This window comes from Aptenodytes patagonicus, chromosome 11 (assembly GCF_965638725.1).
Source record: "Aptenodytes patagonicus chromosome 11, bAptPat1.pri.cur, whole genome shotgun sequence".
NCBI classification, from domain to species: Eukaryota; Metazoa; Chordata; class Aves; order Sphenisciformes; family Spheniscidae; genus Aptenodytes; species Aptenodytes patagonicus.
This window is the reverse complement of record NC_134959.1, coordinates 10,903,848-10,922,047: the sequence shown is the minus strand read 5'-3', so window position 1 is coordinate 10,922,047 and position 18,200 is coordinate 10,903,848. Positions and strand designations below refer to the sequence as shown.

Below are 18,200 nucleotides of genomic sequence, written 5' to 3'. Positions count from 1 at the left end.
CTGCAACAGTTAGCCATTCATCAAAACTTCTGCCTTATCCCCTGAGGAATTACCTGTTTCCCTCATCTACACCTGAGAATTGGGATGCTCAAGGTTAACAGCATGGCAACTGCCACAACACAGAGAAATAGAGAGATCCAGCATTTTACCAATTACAGCTCTTTCCACTGCCTGGTATAAACAGTTGTTTTGTCTCAACTGAGGTCAGGCTCCAATATCTTTTGCTTCTTCTACCTTTTTCATTTTTTATTTATTTTTTTAAAAACAAAACCAAAAATCAACATTCTTTTTGACCTAACTTAGTTATGGAGAGGTGGAAAGAAGAGTGACAGGTGAGACAGTCCACAGAGACCATGGGTCTAATCCTGCTGTGTTTCATGTCGATGACAAGAACAGGCAGGGCAGCAGACAGCAGCATATGGCCGGGTTAGCATGCTTTTTTGAGCAGAGGAAACCATGGATAAGTGGCAAAGTTTATTCACTATCCCCTTGCTCAGAACCATTCTCCCAACGATTATTTTCCAATCATTCAACATCTGGCCCAAAAAAGTGGATTTAGTAGGAATTTCACACCAGGAACAAAGACAGAACACAAAACCAAGATCCTACTCTAACGCTTCTGAAGGCGATGTCATATCTGCAAGACCAGGAAAACAGAATGAAGCCATGGCAGCAGAGACCTCAGCTGTCTCAATTCAGTCAGGTCAGTACTTGATTTCTTACAGTAAAAAACAATCGTACTTCTTCCCACCTTGTTAGAAATCCCTTTCTAACAAAGGTTTCCAGTCAACTACTCCCTACACGCATGCTGCAGTTTTGCACATGCAAAGTCACAAAAATGAACCTCAGATTACTCACATTTGCATTTGGGGCATCCACAACCAGTTGCCTGGCCCTGTGTTTCAAGTTCAACAACACACCACACTGACCCAGCCAGGGACCCAGGTTCAGGACTGGCCTTACCCGATGCTCCCTGAAACCCCACAGGCTGGGACTGCCAGCACAGAGGTAACATTGAAGGAGATGGAAAAAGTACAGCAGAACCACCCAACTTCCAGCCCAGGAGCTTTACTCATGGGATCCCAGTTTCCTGCACCGCATACGCTTGGGGATGAGCTTGCAGCACAGGAGAAAGGTTTATGCAATGACCACCAGAACAAAAGGGTATTTCCCATGCCTGGGAGAGGCCACAGGGTCTCCACGGACCACAGGAAATATGATCCAAGCGAGCTGAAGCATATAAATATGCACAACTGTCAAACTGCATTTAGGAATGGCTTTTCATTTCTCTTTATTTTAACTTTGAAATTTTTTAATTTTTTCAAATGGCCACATTAAAAGGGAGAAAACATCTTGTTTTCACTTTCCAGAAGTTCTGCCATGTCGCAAGTGAAACAGTTATATTATTAAATGTTTGGATGGCCAGGAAACCATCTCAGAGTCCCCATCAGTTCTTCCACAATAGCTATCTACTTTTCACAAAAACTATAAATATGTTCTGAACTGAAATGAGCCTCATTGAGCCAAATTCTTAAAAAAGCAATGGTATATAGCTGGACATGACCTTTTGTAACCTATTAAATGCCTGTTCGTTGTCCACCTGATCTACTCCCTGGCTATTTCATGACAATATGCGGTATTAATATTCTTTACGTTTGCACACTGCCTTCCCTGCACTTCTCCCAATATTCACACACACAAGCATTAACCCACATTAATACAAGCAAGCTAGATGCATTTCAGTGCTGCTGCCTGCAATTAAAGGCTTTAGAATTAGCCATCTCCCCCAAATCTAGCCTTAAGTATTTGTGTTACTCAAACCCGATCACATCCCTCTTCAAAGTCATTTGACTTCTCATCCCTGGCACTTGGAGGAACTCAATTCTCTGTTAGGTACCTCAGTTCCCAAAAACTCATCACGGGGGAAACTCTAAGCATGCCTGCAGCATGCAGCAGCCATCGGCAGACCCCACACCAGCCCAACCCCGACAGGCAGCACCAAATCAGCCCAATATACCCCTTCTTCCAAGTCATACAGTAGCTGTCACTGTTGCCCCCTTCTCTCAGCAGCAGGGAGGGTCAGGGCTCGCAGCCACACTGGGTGAGATGATGGCTGAGCTGCACTTGTCAGCACATGTGCACCACCACAACCCCAGCAACACGGGAACACAGAGGTTTAAACCCAACTGCCTAAAGGTTTTCATGCAAAACCTGCTGAGAGGAACTTTTCCAGCATCTCAAATTTGGAAATAGGTGTCACTAGCAATAAATCCTTACCCCCAGCTGAGTCCCCCTGTGTAAGCTCTTACATGTTTTATATGCACAGTAGTTCTCAGCTGAGCATGAAATGAGTGTTTGTGCTCTGGGGTGCTGGGGGTTTTTTCCTTAATAAGTCATAGGTCTTTTCTTAAAAGTTTGCTGGAACACATAAATGTGACATTAGAGATTTTGTAAAACTGCTCCAAAAAAACCAAGGAATGAAGCTTCAGACAATGTGAAATACTCCAGCTGGAAGAGATATATGACTTGCTTGGATGTTTTCTTGTGCTCCTCTGTCTCACGGCACAGTAACAAGCAAGACTATGCTGATAGGGAGTTAAAACAACAGTGAGGTTAATAGAAAGAGATACCACACAACAGAAATATCTGCTCCAATGTAGAAAAAAGGGACAAAATCCACTTTCAGAGACAGCATCCACACAGGCACAGTGAAAAATCGCATAAAAATCCAGCCAAACACTAACATTTATTACTGCTAATTTTGTTAAGAGTGGAAGGCTGGTCCTGCTCCCAAACAAGCCAACAGGAATCCTGCTGCCAGCCTCGGGAGCTGTCACGCCCCTGGAGCATCTCCAAGCAATGCCACATCACAGCCTCAGGTACCTCCATCCTGCCAGGACTTGAACCTTTCAGGCAGTTGAATGCAGCCCTCCAAAACAAGCCTTTTTAAGCTTGTAATAAAACTTAGAGACACCATGCACATTCCTGCATTTCTTCTTTTTTGTTGCTTCAGTTTTGTTTTATATCATACATTCCCAGACGTGTCAGAGAAGAGGCACTTTGTCCAGGATGGGCATAAAAATCAAACACCACATCATACTCTAAGAGATACCTAATTTCTCCAGCCACAGAATAAGAAAATAATTTTGGACACAAGTAATGCCGACGGCAGAACCACTCCACTTTGGCAGGCTGCGAGACAAAGCACAGACTTTGAGACACCATAGGAGTGGCTGCACCTCCTCTCCCACCAGCAGGGCAGGGGACCTGGGGACCAGGGTCCCAACACCTTCACCCCAACAAGGACAGCTGCCCAAACACCCGGCTGGCAGGCAGCTGTTGCCAGACAGCACCACAGGATTACATCCTCTGCCAGTGCCCAAGCTGGGTCTGGGACAAAGGAGATGCCCCTCCAACACCGTGGGGCTCCAGGCGCTGCTGAGGAAAACCCCAGACCATAACTCTGCCAATGTGCAGTGAAGCATTGTCCTGTGATAGCTTTTGGGACATATGATGTAGGTAGGAGGCCAAGCCCAGAGCTTACTAAATTTCTGCAAAAATTTTTTGGTCTTAGTAAAACCGTTTGGCTTATCGCTGCTGTTTTATTTTCTTTCCATTGATGAACAACCCGTTTAAACATCTGAAAATTACTTTGCCAGATTTTTTTTTTCTTTTTTTTTTATAATCATTTTAGCATTTGGCAAATTCTCTTGCTTTGAGAAGGCTTTCTAAACATCCAATATCCATATGGCTGTAACAGACATTTATATCCTAATTCATTAACCATGGATATTAAGGATTTCAGCCTAGACTGGTATCTTTGCTGCTGCCACCAAGCCATCAGTGGGATCACAGGAAGTTGTATCATTTTTACATTTAAACTGTAAGGTTGTAAAAATGATACAACTTCAGGGAAATTTTCCACTAAGAAGCATCAACTTCAGTCACGTAACTACAGCTACTTTGACAGTTACCTGTTCCTTTCACAACATCCTTAAGATGTCTCCCTGACCCACCTAAGAGGGAATACCTGATTGGGTTTTTTTTTTGGGGGGTGGGCACAGGAGGAAAGGTGTGTTTAAAAGCCTGATGTTACCTCTAGGAATTTGAGAGCCTCTTACTCGAGGAATGCAACACAGACCTGGCTTGGAGCTTGTGACAGAGCCCTAAAAAACAAGCAGATCTAATGAATTGCTCAGCATTTCACGCAGTGGCCCCGTGACTCTGCGATCACCACGGGCACAGCACGCTCCAAACCAAAGCAAACTGCAACACAGGCTCTACTCAAACCTTGCAAACCAGTATCCTTCCTACAAGGATACAGACTCTTTGAAACAGGTGAAAAGAAACTTCCTTCTCTGCACGCATTTTGCATGTAAACGATCCCCTTTACTTCAGACCCATAGAGCTGGGTGGCTTGTCCCTTCCCTCCCCCTTGGCACATTGCTGCATCACCCTGTGGCTCAAAAGCTACCAGGTACGACATTCACAGGGGTACGCACACAGGTACATTTCCCAAACCATAAGGCAGCAGGAAAGGGTAACAACTAAACCAGGATTTACTATACCACAGCAGTGCCTATGCCAACTCTTTTATTATACATCCAAACCTCTGTACCAGAAACCTCACCTGTGGTAGCCCTAATAAAACACGTGGCAGTTCTTTGGAAGTCACTATCCCCCTCTGCACGCAGTGCTTTTATAACAATGCAGAGAGAACCCAAGAGTAAAAGCACAAACAACAAAAACAAGCAAGAAACATTCACCATCAAATAATACCCCTATTCAGAGTCAAGTTTCCTGCAACTGAAGGTAAGAAAGCAGTTGTCCCATTCATAACACATGCTTCTGTGCAAGTTATAGTTGCCCAAATTTCCATTTAATGTTAATCGTACATGTTGCATGCATCTAGTACTTAATAAAATATACACACACTTATATTCCACATCTCTCCCCTCCTGTCATTACATATGACATGGTTTATCACTTCCCAGCTTCAGGGAGACTCAGAAGCATGTGCACGGCTAGCAGGGACTACAAGAAGCCATCTAGAACCACTTCCACATCCTTCATGGGACATTTCATACCACAGACAAGAAAAAAAAAAAAAGAGACTTCTTTTTTCCAGCTCTCTTGATTTGCGTTATCACACTTATTTTTTGCATCCCTCTTCGTTGTCTTGAATTCTTTTACATTCTCTCCCCGCACCTTCCTACTCCTTCCTCCCTCTGGATGACCCTCCATCTCCAGGCTTTCCCTATCACTATTCACCATTATTTTCTTGACTCAGTCCGTCATTCACTCTCTTCCCCCTTCCTCTACTCTCATGCACCCAGGCACATGCAGCAGCACCATTCACCCTCCCCTTCACACACACACAGGCTGCACTGCCTGTTGTCTCAGTGTAGGATCAGTGACAGGAGGGCAGGCTCCTGGTAGCTGCGAGCCACCAGGATGCTGCTAATTCACGCATACCCCAGCATCTCCCACTGCAACTCTTCTTCCACCTTCCCCAGTGAACACACAGCTCCCTTGCCTGACCCCGTTTTGGTGGGATTTCTTGCATGAAAGCTAAAAAAGCATGACCACTCTCAAATCAGCTTCAGCAACGTATTTTCCAGCTGTAATTGGGAGATTAGCAAAACCGAACTCTTAAGTACGACCTGTTTGAACACTTCAGGAGACCACACCATGTAAGTTTATTTCTATTTAGATGTTTGCCTATTAAAGGCTCAAATCTGGTGGAAAAGAAATCATTTTTCACAGGACAGCCTCAACTGCAAAAGCTGAAGGATCTCAGCTGCTTATCAATGTGAATGGATTTCTAGGCCCAGATAAAGAGAAATACAAATTCCCGGACAATAAATCTTTGCTTATTTCCAAAACCAGTACAAAGTATCAACCATTACCTCTATTTTGATGGAAATAGGAAAGCTCTAGTATTTCACAAAGAAAGCTTCAGGAAATCATAAGACAGAAAACAACACTTTAGCAAATATCTCAAGTGTTCTGGTCACCAACTGCAAAAGCTCACCTAAATTTCATTCAGATTTTCAAATTTAATCTTTAAGCAATGCAGCTTCTAGAGACTTACCACTGTTATGTGTCTTAATTTTGATCTCACTTGTATATAGACCCTTCTGTCACATCAACCTGCACACACAAAATAAACATGAACATACAACTCTGAACTCACAAGCATATTGTAGGGCCCAAAAGCCAATCCTGCAATGCCAGCAGGATTCTCAATGCAAAGAAATGGATTTACATGGATGACTACATACATAAAGGGCAGAAAGGGCCCAGATGGGTCTAGGGATTTCTTCCCTTCACTCTACCTACCAGGCCAAAGGCTTTTCAACAGGATGTTATCAGCAGCATTTCTTGGTGGTGCTCCAAAAAACATGTGCTGTAACTACTAGGTGGCTTTCTGGAAAGATCCAGGAGCTCTCAAAAGTCAAGCCTACTTGCTAGGGTAAGAACAGGCTTTTGCTAGACAGATGACTACAGTTACTAACACAATCCAGACTCTGTGTCTCATTCTGAGACATCAACCGACCCCTGCTTTGCTCGGTAAACCTCCTACAGGGTACTGGGAAAGGGGCCATTTCCCTCAGGGTGGAGAAGGGTCAGACAAAGGTGCCTGTGGAAGACAAGAAAGGTGACAGCTCTCTGACAGGACTGCTTGTTTCCCACTGAGTACCACCACATGTGGTATGAACTTGCTGTGTTCTGCGTATCAGATGTGAGAGAGACAGAGGTGATGTGGCAGCAAGGGGCAGGGAAGCCACTTGATGTGTAGAGATGGGGAAAAGCACCTTCACAAAGGGCACTGCACAGGGGTGTCAAAGGACACCACCAAGATTGCAAAGTTGCTCGTCTCTCTCTAGACTTTGCACAGGCAGGAAACAATCCACATTCCCCCCACCTCCCTAGTCTCATGGTGCTTTTTCCAGCTCCTCTTTAGTTCAAGACGGTGAGACAATTAAGTCACTTCTTGCACTAGATCCCACCACCCTGACCAAGATGAACAGACAGCCCTTGTTGGGCAACAGCTGTAGCACAGCAGGGGCTGCCGGGAGCACAAGATTGCTGCCTGCACCCCTCCGTTGACTCTCCTTCCATTTCTGACAACACACCAGCAGAACTACAGGACCTACAGAGAGATCGTGTTCAAAAACAAAAATCAGCATGACTGTTCAACACAATGACATTTCCCTTCCCAGTAAATGACAAGCCATAGGTCTACAGTCAGTCCTACAAGGACTGCTTTGACTTGGATGAGCATGCCAAAATCTAATTTTTGCCTTAAACTCTCTTTTTCAACACCTAGACATCAGACTGACAAATTCTGCAAAGAGAATTTAAGCCAGCATCTGAGCTGATGATTTTCCAACACCCACAAATGCCTTGTTGACACCTCAGGATGCACATTCAATTTAAAACATCCCTGAAACACAACTTTGACAATTCACCTCATCACATACGAATGCTCAGCTGAGAACAGTTATGAAAGTGAGTGAAAGTACTTTTTTTATTACCTCTCTTCTCAGCATCTGCCACTAAACCAAGCACATTTACTAAACTGTCAGTACCTTGACAAGGGACAGACAAGGGGTCTCAGAGGGTTGAGGATGAAGCAGTTTGGGCAGGAGTTGCATAGGAAGCAGCTACAAGGGAATGAAGTATCACAGCTTTACCCAATCCAACTGCAGGCTGCTGCCAAAGGAATGGTCTCAGCCTCGCGGAGCCCTCTGTCTGCACCCTCTCCCTTGGGTCAGCTCCAGCCACCTCATCGACTGGGATGAACCAGAGCAGCTCACCAATCCAGCCCAAAACAACCCTCTCTCTCCCGTTCCTTCTCTGCAGGCTTCATTTTCTGTAAGATCAGTGAGCACATGTGGCTGCAACATGCTGGTGGGAGCACTTGGAAGTGGCAGGGTGCTACCTCTCAACTGTGTAACTGGGTGTAGGGCAGATGCAAAGTGCTCCTTTTGCAGCACTGTCATCTTCAGTCAGATTAAACCAACTGCATTGGAAGGGCATTTTCCTTCTCTCTACAGACACACTGAAGACTGCCAGAAGAAAGGGGAGGATGGAGAAGGTGAGGCAGTGAAGCCAAGCTGCCAGCACAGCAGTGCTCAGAGCCGTTCATACCAGAATGGGCAGAGACGGCTGTCAGTGCCCTAGACCTGCCAGGTTGCACACTGGTTGGCTCCCCTGGAGCCTCGCTGATGCTCAGACCCTGCACATCCTCCATCGTGTATGTATCTGCCCCAGGCTAGCGGTTCCTCCTGAAGCAGAGCAGTGAGGTGTGGGAGAGCAGCCAGGGATGGCTAGCACAAGTGCAGTTAGGGGAACACTCAGACAAACTGACCCACAAACAGAATGAAGGCAGGGTAGAGTTGCTGCTCCTCTAAACAGGACTGGTTAGTCACTTGACCTCAGTTTCAAAATAACACAATGCTCAATTTTTCAAAATTTTCTTTTTTTTCGGGGGAGGGCACAGTATACAGTAAAATTACCAGTGTCCTCATATAAGCATTTACTCACTAGACAATTGAGTTCATCTAATTAAGGAGCACTAAACCATCTCCTCTGTTCCCTCTACCTTGTTAGACTATTGGCTCAACACTTCTGTTCTCCATGGGCATCACAGAACACCCCGCAACTGCCTTCAGAGTGTGCCCAGACACCAGTGCTGAGGGAGTGAATGCATAAGCAAAGACTTCAGCTGTAGTATGTGCAAGCTGCTATGCAAACCAATGCATTTCTCCTTGCTTCCCATTATTAACCTTATTTAAGATCCCCTCAGGTAAGTCGAACTAAATAGCAGATTTCTCCCCATCCTGTTCTTGCTTTCCTTGTCTCTGACCCATCAGCCTGCAGTCATCCCTGCCAACCCCTCATGTGCTTGCTCAGCCGAAGCTCAGCATTCACCTCCATGGGTGATCTGAACCAGAAGTGCAGGATCAAGCCCACCAGGATTTATCAAAACCTCAACAACTCACAGAAATCAACTTTCTCTTTTAAAGCACCCCAGTTTTCTGGGTTTCATCTGCTTGCAGGGTGAAAGTCACAGCAGCGCTTCTTTGTGCTGCTACAACAAACACCTACAGGGCAGCTGGTACGTACACTCTCTAGGCATAAAGGCACAAGCTTACTGATGATCCTACATACGATGCATCTGCCGAGGTTTAGGGCATGCTGCAACACGTTGCTACAGAATATATCTGCAAGTAGTGACACTCACAACAGGCAAATTCTTATTTATAAGAAAAACCCACTCATAACACAGACTCCCCAGGGCTGCTCCTGGAGTCCCTGATGGCACACCCAGCTTCCCTGGCCACTGGAAATCCCTCTCAGAGGCTCAAGACAGCTGTAACTTGTTTCTTACTCTGAATACATCTTATTTCTCAATCTCACTGTATACCACAGAAATTTTGAAGGCAACATTTCTTGCAATTAGTGTGTTAACAAGCCCTCCCATCCAGCTTCTGCACCTACTCATAAGTGAACAGTTATTGTCCTCAGCTGGTGAGGAGTACCACACCAGATGCCAGACCCTGCAAAAGATGCCATGGATGACCATCAGTTGTCTTATCAGCCCTACGTGGGCTGGAGGGAGGCAGTAAGCACTGCAGTCAGCTTCCTTCGTCTGGGCACAAGAGCTTGTAGAAACTATGCCACTGCAGTTCACAGAAAGGTTTTCCTTGTAGGAGAGGGTACTGCTCACTCAGCTACCTCTGCTGATCAGCCCAGGTCTGTCTCACTACAAGCATCTCGCAGACACTTACAAGGAGCCCTGCAACTCCTCCCTTCCATGCAGAGCACACTAATGCTGTGCCAAAAGCAGTCTGAATCCTCATGTTTAAATCAGCGACCACGGTAATGCACGTCTCCATCCTCAGCAATGCTCATGTCTGTCGGAAATCACACACCACCAGGGAGCCTCTACCCTGCGCCCAGGCAGCATACAAAGGCACAAAAGATAACTGTCCCCTCAAAGGCCACGGATGAGGGCTGGCTTATCCACAGCCCCTCAACTTCCTAGGCCCCTTTCTCCCTCCTCTGCCGGGAGCTCCTATGCGAGAGCCCTCACTCCTCGTTCAAGCAGGGAATGAACTGCTCCTGAGGGCTGCCCAGTTCTGGCAGTAGCCCGACTCAACTGCAGTCCCCAGTGCAGGAGAAACAGGGCAGTATTTGCATGCTCCAGGATCATCTTTCAAAGGCTTTTTGGCCTTTTCCACCCAGTACAAAGTAAGAAAGACAGGGGAACTTAATCTGAACTAGTGTGACTACAAAATGTGTTCACTCAGTTCAAGAAGTTACTTTTGTTCTATAAAGCAGCAACAGAAATTCAGGAAATGACCAACAGGCTGATTTAGCCTCTGCAAGGACAGAGGGCTCTCCTCTCCCCGAAACCCCCTTCCCAGGGATGACACTGACCCCTGCCAGCCTTGCATGCTGACTGGACCCTGCGAGGCCTTGCAGGGCAGAAACAATGCCAGGGCTCCCACGGGCACTCTGAACTACCACAAAGATTTTATTGAACAAGACACTAAAAATTGCTTCATCAGCCATGCTCGTCATCTATAAAAGTTATCACAGACGGCCCAAGAGCACAATCACAAATGCCACAGCCTCAGGGATGCTGGAGGTTATCGGTGAAGCTTCAGCAGCCCAAGAGGAAGGGAGGCAAATGAGAGCCACTGTAAGCCTCAACAGCACAAACAGCTTCTGTAACACCTCAGAGAAGTCTCCCATCCACACATGGAAGGGGAAGCACCACACATCCTGGTAAACCGCGTAAGGAATAGACGGGAGAGAGATCAAACACCAGGAACGAGCTATGGTACAAGCACTTCTGACACCAGTTAGACAGGCAGCATTTGCGGCGATACGAGACTTCAGCAGGTACCTGGTCCAGAGCAGCCCCGGGCATCACACGCTCGCCTTCTCCACAGCCAAACCCACCCGGCTCCGGGCAGGCCCCGCACACCACCACCCTTCAGCCGCCTGCACCCCACCCCGGCGGCTCACTCACCAAAGTACTCCTTCTTCATGTGCATCTCCAGCTCCTTCTCCAGCTCCAGCGTCAGCGCCTCCAGCCGCCTCTCCGCCTGGCTGGGGCCGCTCTCCCGGCTCGGCGTCACCTGGTAGGGGAGCTTGAATTTGGGAGCCGAAGCGGAGCCTTTGGTCGGGCTGTAGGCGTAGGGGGGCGCCGCCTCGGGGGCGGCGGCCGGGTGCTGCTGGTCGTGTCGCGGCGGGGACTGGGCATGAATCTTGTGGTAGACGTCCCCCAGGTCGGGCACGGCGCCGTCCTCCTGTAGGCCGGGCCCCAGCAGGGAGGAGCGGGGCGAGGGCAGCTGCAGCTCGGGGTAGGCGCTCATAGAGCCGCGGGAGCTCCGCGAGCTCTGGCTGGAGATGCTGGAACGAGGGCTGACCACGGCGGCGCCCGCCGCGCCACGGCCCTCGGGGCCGCAGAGGCTGGAGCGGGGGCTGGCCAGGGCGAGCCCGGCGCCGCCCGCCCCCTCCGGCTCGGCGCTGCCCGGCGGGCCGTACCTGGAGTCCGAGTAGCTGGAGCGGGGGCTGGTGGTGCAGGAGTACTGGCTGGCGGTGCTGGAGCGGGGGCTGGCGTGGCGCTGGTCGTAGCCCATGCTGATGCCGCTAGTGCGGTTGCTGCTGGGCTTGCTGCCGCCGCCGTCGTAGCTGGTGAGGCTGGCGCGGGGGCTGGAGTGCTTGCTGGTGTCGCTGGCCGTGCTGGCGTAGCTAGAGCGAGGGCTGAGGGCGGCGCCGTCGTACTGCACCAGGCTGGCGCGGGGGCTGCCGTACTTCTCCTGGCCGGGCACCACCAGGCTGGAGCGGGGGCTGGAGAACTTCTCGTAGGGCAGCGCGGCCGCGCCACCCAGGCTGGAGCGCGGGCTGGAGAACTTGCCGTGCTCGGCAACGGAGCCCGGCGAGGAGGCAGCCAGGCTGGCCCGCGGGCTGGCGGCGCCGTACTTGCCGTCCGGGCCGCCGGCCGCCCGCCCGCCGCCCTTGGCCACGTAGCCGCCCTCGTAGGCGCTGCCCGCGGCGTAGCGGTAGCCCTCGGCCGAGTAGCGCTTGCCCTTATCGGCGAAGCCGCTGTAGCAGGGCAGCGCCACCTCGGAGCGGGTGCACAGCCCCTCCTCGCAGCACGGCGGCCCCGCGGCCGTTGGCGGCTCGGCGGCGGCGGCGCGGCCGTTGGCGGCGCGAAGCGGAGCGGCCGGCGCCGCAGGCGGGTAGGCTTTGCCGCAGGGGGCGGCGGCGGGGAAGGCTTCGGCGGGCGGCGGCGCGGCGGTGCCGTTCATCTTCCGGCCCCGCTGCTCCGCCGTCATGTGGGCGGCGATGACCCGCTTGGTCTCCTCCAGGTCGGGGTGCAGCGCCAGGTCCCGGCGGCCGCCCCGGCCGTACGGACCCTCCGGGCAGGGCTCGTAGAGGGACAGATCCTCCATGAACTTGGTGGCCTTCAGTGCCATGTCCTCCTCGTACTTCTCCATGCTCGGCCGGAGCCCGGCGGCGCGGGGCGGGGGAGGGACGGCGAACTCTTTGCGAAAGCACAGCCCGGAGCAGAGAAAAAAAAAAGGGGGGGGGAAGGAAAAAAAAAATGACCCCAAAAGAAAGCCCCTTCCCGCAGTCCTGGCGGGGCAGCAGCGGGATGCGGCTCCTTCTCCGGAGGGCTGCTCGGTGGCGACTAGGCGAGGCGGCAGTCACCTCAGCGGCATCCCCGCACCACAGCGCTCGACTCGGTGCGGCCGGGCTGCCCAGCGGAGCACGGCGAGCGGAGACGAGGAGCCCCTGTGTCACTTTCCAGCCTTAAATAAGTTGCTCGGTCCAGTCAATGGCGCGCTGCGCGGAGGAATTTGCGCTCGGCGGCTCCCTGCCCCCGCCGCCCCCGGCCGGCCGCCCCGCGGCGGGGCCGCGGCCCGGCCCGCACCCCCGGGCGGGGGGCGAAGGCGGCGGCCGGCCCGGAGGGGCTTTGCGGCGCGGCGAGCGGAGCGCGGGGCGCGGCGAGGCAGGGACTCCTTTGTGTGGGGCAGGAATGCGAGGAAGGAGACTGGGCGCTGCGTCCCGCTGGAATGTAGTTAATGCCGGAGCCAAACAATGATTTTCACCGAGTCAGGGAGAGGGCGGCCGCGGCGCTGCTCGGCGGCGGGGCCGGCAGCTCCGCGCCGCCCGCTCTCTTCCTCGGCCGGCGCTCACGCAGCCCTGCCCGGGGCGGGCGGTGCCGCTGCTCGCCGCGGACCGGGAGACGGCGAGGCTGTCACCGCGCCCCGGGCCGCCGCCGGGCGGGAAGCCGGGGGCTGAGGAGAGTCCCCGCGCGGGGGCTCGGCGGAGCACCCTGGGGGAAGCCGTGCACGGAGGGGTCTGTCAGGGAGGGAGGCGTTGAACAACCGCCCGGGGTTCCCGCCTTCCGGGGGGCTCCGCCGCTCTCGCCCCTGACTGGAACTTTCCGGCGGGACCCGCGGCCTCGCCCCGCCGCGGGAAGCGGGCAGCTCTCGCCCGCCTTCGTGCCGGGGCTGCGGCCGGGAGCGCCAAGTAAAATAACCGACATTTGGGTGGTGCCTGTAGTGGCCGGGGGTTACGGGATCAGCCCCGCTGCTGCAAATGTCTCACACCTGTGCAAAATCCCCAGAACCAGCCAGGTGACTCGGCTGAAAGGACCTGTGCTTTAGCATGGCAGCTGATAATTATTTGCAGTTATTTGTTTAGTCTTTAAAAAAAAAAAAAGGTAGTACTAAGACATATGATAAACATATTATGGCCTAAAGCAATCTATGAATTGACACGAGTTTAAAAAAGCATGCTACTGTCTGTGTAACTTTGCAAGAGCTTCATCTGTTGATCCAGTAACAAACAAGACCCAGCACTGCTTGCCATTTACGTCTGTATACACACGAAAAAGGCTGTCAGAAAACACCACCTCCGAAATGGCTACTCAACTGAGACCCCCGATACTAAACCGTAGCTCACAGTTAATTTTTTTTGCAACTAAGCTGAAAATCCGTGACGATCATTTGTGATGATGGCAGAAAGGCTGACAAAGCCCTAACAATAGGTACCTGAGCGGTGTCCTTACACTGCTAGGTGCTGAGCACCCTGTGAGGAGACAAATATGTTGCAAGTTTGAGCTGTAGGCACTCTGCTGTGCCAAGAACATTTTATCCTGTTATCATACCTAATTAAACATTAAAAGCAACTGTGTACTCAAAAATGTCCCCAGCTGTGGAGGGCAATTGATTTGCAATCTGTTTGTGGAGGGGTGGCAAGCAAAAAAAAAAAAAAAATCCAACAAACCATGTAAATGTGCAGAGCAAGACCTGAAAAGCAAATCTATTAGGGGAGAGGAAGCTCACTGTCAATGTGAACATACATGGGCAAATATAACCAATCTTGGCAGTCAAGTGCTCTTTTCTAATGTGTGTTCACATCTTTCATTACACATTTTGCCGATCTCCTAAACAAGCTGCTACCATGTGCTTCTGCAGCTTACTACTTGTGGAACAAGTTACATTTCACCTCTCGTCTGCAGGTGTGTGATGGTTGAAAGCACCTCTTGCAGTTGTGCATCCTGGTGCACACCATTGCTGCTCCAACTAACAGTGCGGGCCCTCGGCATCAGCAGCAAAAGCTTCCCAGCAAATGTGCCGCTGCACTGAGGGGGATCAAAGCAGCAGTTCAAGTCCCTGTCCCATTCAAGCCTTGGACTTTCTGGTAAAGCTGTCAGCAAAGACACAAACTGTGCTGTTAGCCATGTACCCGCCAAGAACAAAGAGAGGTTCCTTCCACAGAGCACATGGGAATCACCATTAACTTGAACCCTCACCTACCCCACCCGGGACTCCTGCACAAAGTTCATTTGGGGCAGTGGGCGTCTCACGGCCAGCTGCCTTCAAGTGTACCGGTGCAGAGCTCCTTCTTCAATCGTTCCCGGAGCCTGTACTAGGATGTTCTATCCTGTTACTGACTTTGAACTACTTACTGCCAATTTTTATAAGGTAGTCTTCCTGAGAAACTAGGAGAGGCTCATGGACAACCTGGGAACTTGGTCCATGAGAGCACATGTAAAGAAAAAATCACTCTATTTTAAGTTTTTGTTTTGTTTAAAAAAAAAACCCAACAACAAAACTTTACAACATTAGATAACTTTACTATTAATCTAACAGAGTGGGTAGGACATAGTGGGAGGCCCTGCCCATGTGCTCGTGCAAGGAAGCATTTTGAGCAGCTATCTTTACAGCAGGAACTGCAGAGCTGATGCTGTGTGAAGTCAGAAGCGTAAGCTACAGCAAGAGCTTGTTGTTCTTCTCTAGCTCTGTCCCTCTGAGCCACAAATCTGCCCTTGTTCTGCCTTTTGAGGCAGCACAGTTCTACACTGCTTCTGCTGCCAGCAGGTAGCAAGTTTCTACGGTAAGCCTCTTGGTACGTAAGTCATTAAAGCACGTACTTTGTTGAGTATGAACTCATGGGAAAAACATACTGGGGACCGAGACAATCTGGGGAATCTAAGGAAACAGCCCTTTTTAGTAAGCAATGTGGATCAAATGATAAAAATCTCTTACTTTTACTGTTGAAAGCTTATGCTTAATAAGTAAATCCTCAAAGCCAGGCCCAGACGAGCCTGCTGCAGCCCTGGGCCAGAGTATCCCTGCACAGTGTTCCCATCTCAGCCCTGCTGCAGCAGCAATACTGCAGACCCACTCTTCACCAGTAAATCATACTTCTGTCATACACATAATGAACATAACATTTATCCACACTATAGCCACAGATGCAGCCCACATGGGTGAAATAACTATGTTTGCAGTGGTACATAGCACACTCAAGCACTGCTGCATTTCTCATAGAGGACCATATGTGCTGGGCCGCACAAACAAAAAGTGTGGAGTTAAAGCTGCTGTTGCTGTAATAAGTAGCCCCATCATTCTCCTTACTGTTATATACAAGAAAACTCAAAGTACTGGGCAATCACAGCTTGACAATCCTGACATGTTTTTGTCCCACTTTATTTTAAATATATTTGCTTAATTTTAGCAACCAGCAGTAAAATACTGCAAAAAGACTCACGCCCAACTAAGAGCACAAGAGCTGTCACAGAGTAGTATAAAAGCTGAACTTAATTTTTTAATTTGGTGTGGCAGTCCTTACGCCTGATTTTAAGTTATATCAGTAAATCAGATATTAAGGAAAGCCAGCTGCTTCTGTTAAATAAACTCCTTTGTCTAAGACTTAAAGGGAGCAAAAAAGCCAGGTGGAGTTATTGATCTGTGAATATCAGCTGGCTGGGCCTCACAGGCAGTGCACTCCTGTTTCTTCTAATTGCCAGTACCTTCAAGGAAATGCTGCCCAAGCCGACAGGCAGGGAGATCTGATGGTCTGCTGGTGATTTTGTCTCCCTGAGTTGCAAACAGTTTATTACCAACAGAGCAGAGAATCTGTAAATGTAAGAATTTACTGGTGAAACTTTAGCCCTATTGAAGACAACGGCAAAAATCCCACTGACTTGTGTTGCGGTGTATGTTATATCAGATGTGGGTTTACTGACACAATGCAGGAGGGAGTTCTTTGTCCCACTTCATCAATTTAACAATTTGAAGCTGCTCCACAGATTTGCTTATTGAATTGGATGCTACCTGATTTTTTGCAATTTCCCTCATCTCCAACATTAAGAAAACAATGAAATTATACGTTGAAGTCCACAAGGTAAGACTTATTATTACTCAGAGATTTACTGTTCTGATTTCCAGTTTTAAAATTGATTGGTTTCTTGGTGAGGAATATAATGATTATTCTTTTTTCTCTGCTCTGTTTTAAGCCCGATCAAAAAAAAAAAAAAAAAAACCTTGTGAAATTCATACAAAAATTATGCTGAGGAATGTTTTTATTTTGGGAGGGGGTACTGAAGTTTTTATTTTCTTTGAAGTGGTAGCTGTATTGTATTTTATATTGCTTTGTTTTGCTTGTTTGGGTCCTTTATGTTAATTTCTGTTGTGATAACTAAGTATAAGCAATCTTTTTGGAATATGAAGTTTAGCTATTAATATGTATTTGGACATGGGTGATTTGTTTGCTAATCACCTTGCTCTGACAAAAATACTCATTAGCAGTTGATCACAGCTTTTAAAAATTGAAATTATTGAATGTGTTTTAGGGCACCATCTTCTGGTAGACAGAACACATTGTATTCGAATGGCTACCTTTGCTAGGCACAACTATTTAAAATATTTTTGACTAACACTACTCTGCAGGCTTACAGGTCACTTCTCATTCTAAATCTGCAATAAAACACTATTTATCATTTTTTACATTCTTCTTATTCATTGCAAATACAGTTTTTCACTGTGCTGCAGAAATGTAACTTGGGACTGACCCACTAAAATTCCAGTCACAACAGGCACTTTGTGAATGTGCTAGGTTAGACAGACAACATATGTTCAAGCACTTATGATTAATACACCATTTATGTATCTTATTTCTTGTATAGTTTCATCTTCCATTTCTCTTACATATTTTGGATAACACCACTTATGGCCAAAGCAGTTTATTGGCTCATACTTTGGAGACTGCAGATGGCCTTAGTCATACTTCCTTGCACTCACAGGACATAATCACTGTATATTCAAACACAATCTGTTACCTTAATAGCAGCCACTACATTTGCATAAATACATAATTTAGTTGGCCAGCTCAGTTAGCAGTGTACCTGCTTAGTACTCTTAAGGAGGTCTTAGGTTATATAGCTTCTTATTTCAGAGACTTAGAAATATAAAAACAAACTTGGGACTCTACAGAGCTAAAATTTATCTTGATGTGATAAAAAGAAAGTCCTGATTATAATAGTGCAAACCATCATCCAGCAAAGAAGTCAGATAGTATTAGAGCATTTAATAAAAAACAGAAACACCACATGAGGGCCAGACTGCTATACACATGCTCCCCTGTTCTCTGCTGGTGAAAAGTGTCAGGCTAACTGCCTGTGCCTCTTTATACCCATTCAAGAAATGAGGCAGGCTACGAGCACTGACCTCCTGACCTGACAACACAACGCTCTTCAGCTATGATGAGAAGGATCTTTTCAGAAGAAAGAGGACATTGGTTTGTTGAGGACACCAATTACACTTACATTTCGTGGTATTTTCCATATAAAACGGTATTATAGAGATAACACTTGTTAA

At 48.7% G+C, this 18,200-nt stretch overlaps 1 protein-coding gene across 2 annotated transcripts in view; it reads right to left on the bottom strand.

The window, feature by feature from the left end:
- WTIP (WT1 interacting protein) overlaps positions 1 to 12,786 on the bottom strand; it is an 85,626-nt gene extending 72,840 nt beyond the window's left edge. The window contains exon 1 of one of the 2 annotated variants that reach the window (XM_076349127.1): positions 11,051 to 12,786. In XM_076349127.1, coding sequence (XP_076205242.1) covers positions 11,051 to 12,524 — 1,474 coding nt within the window. In that variant the 5' untranslated portion in view covers positions 12,525 to 12,786. The remainder of the gene's footprint in view (positions 1 to 11,050) is intronic. The other variant, XM_076349128.1, reaches the window with a different exon arrangement.
- Positions 12,787 to 18,200: the final 5,414 nt, after the last annotated feature.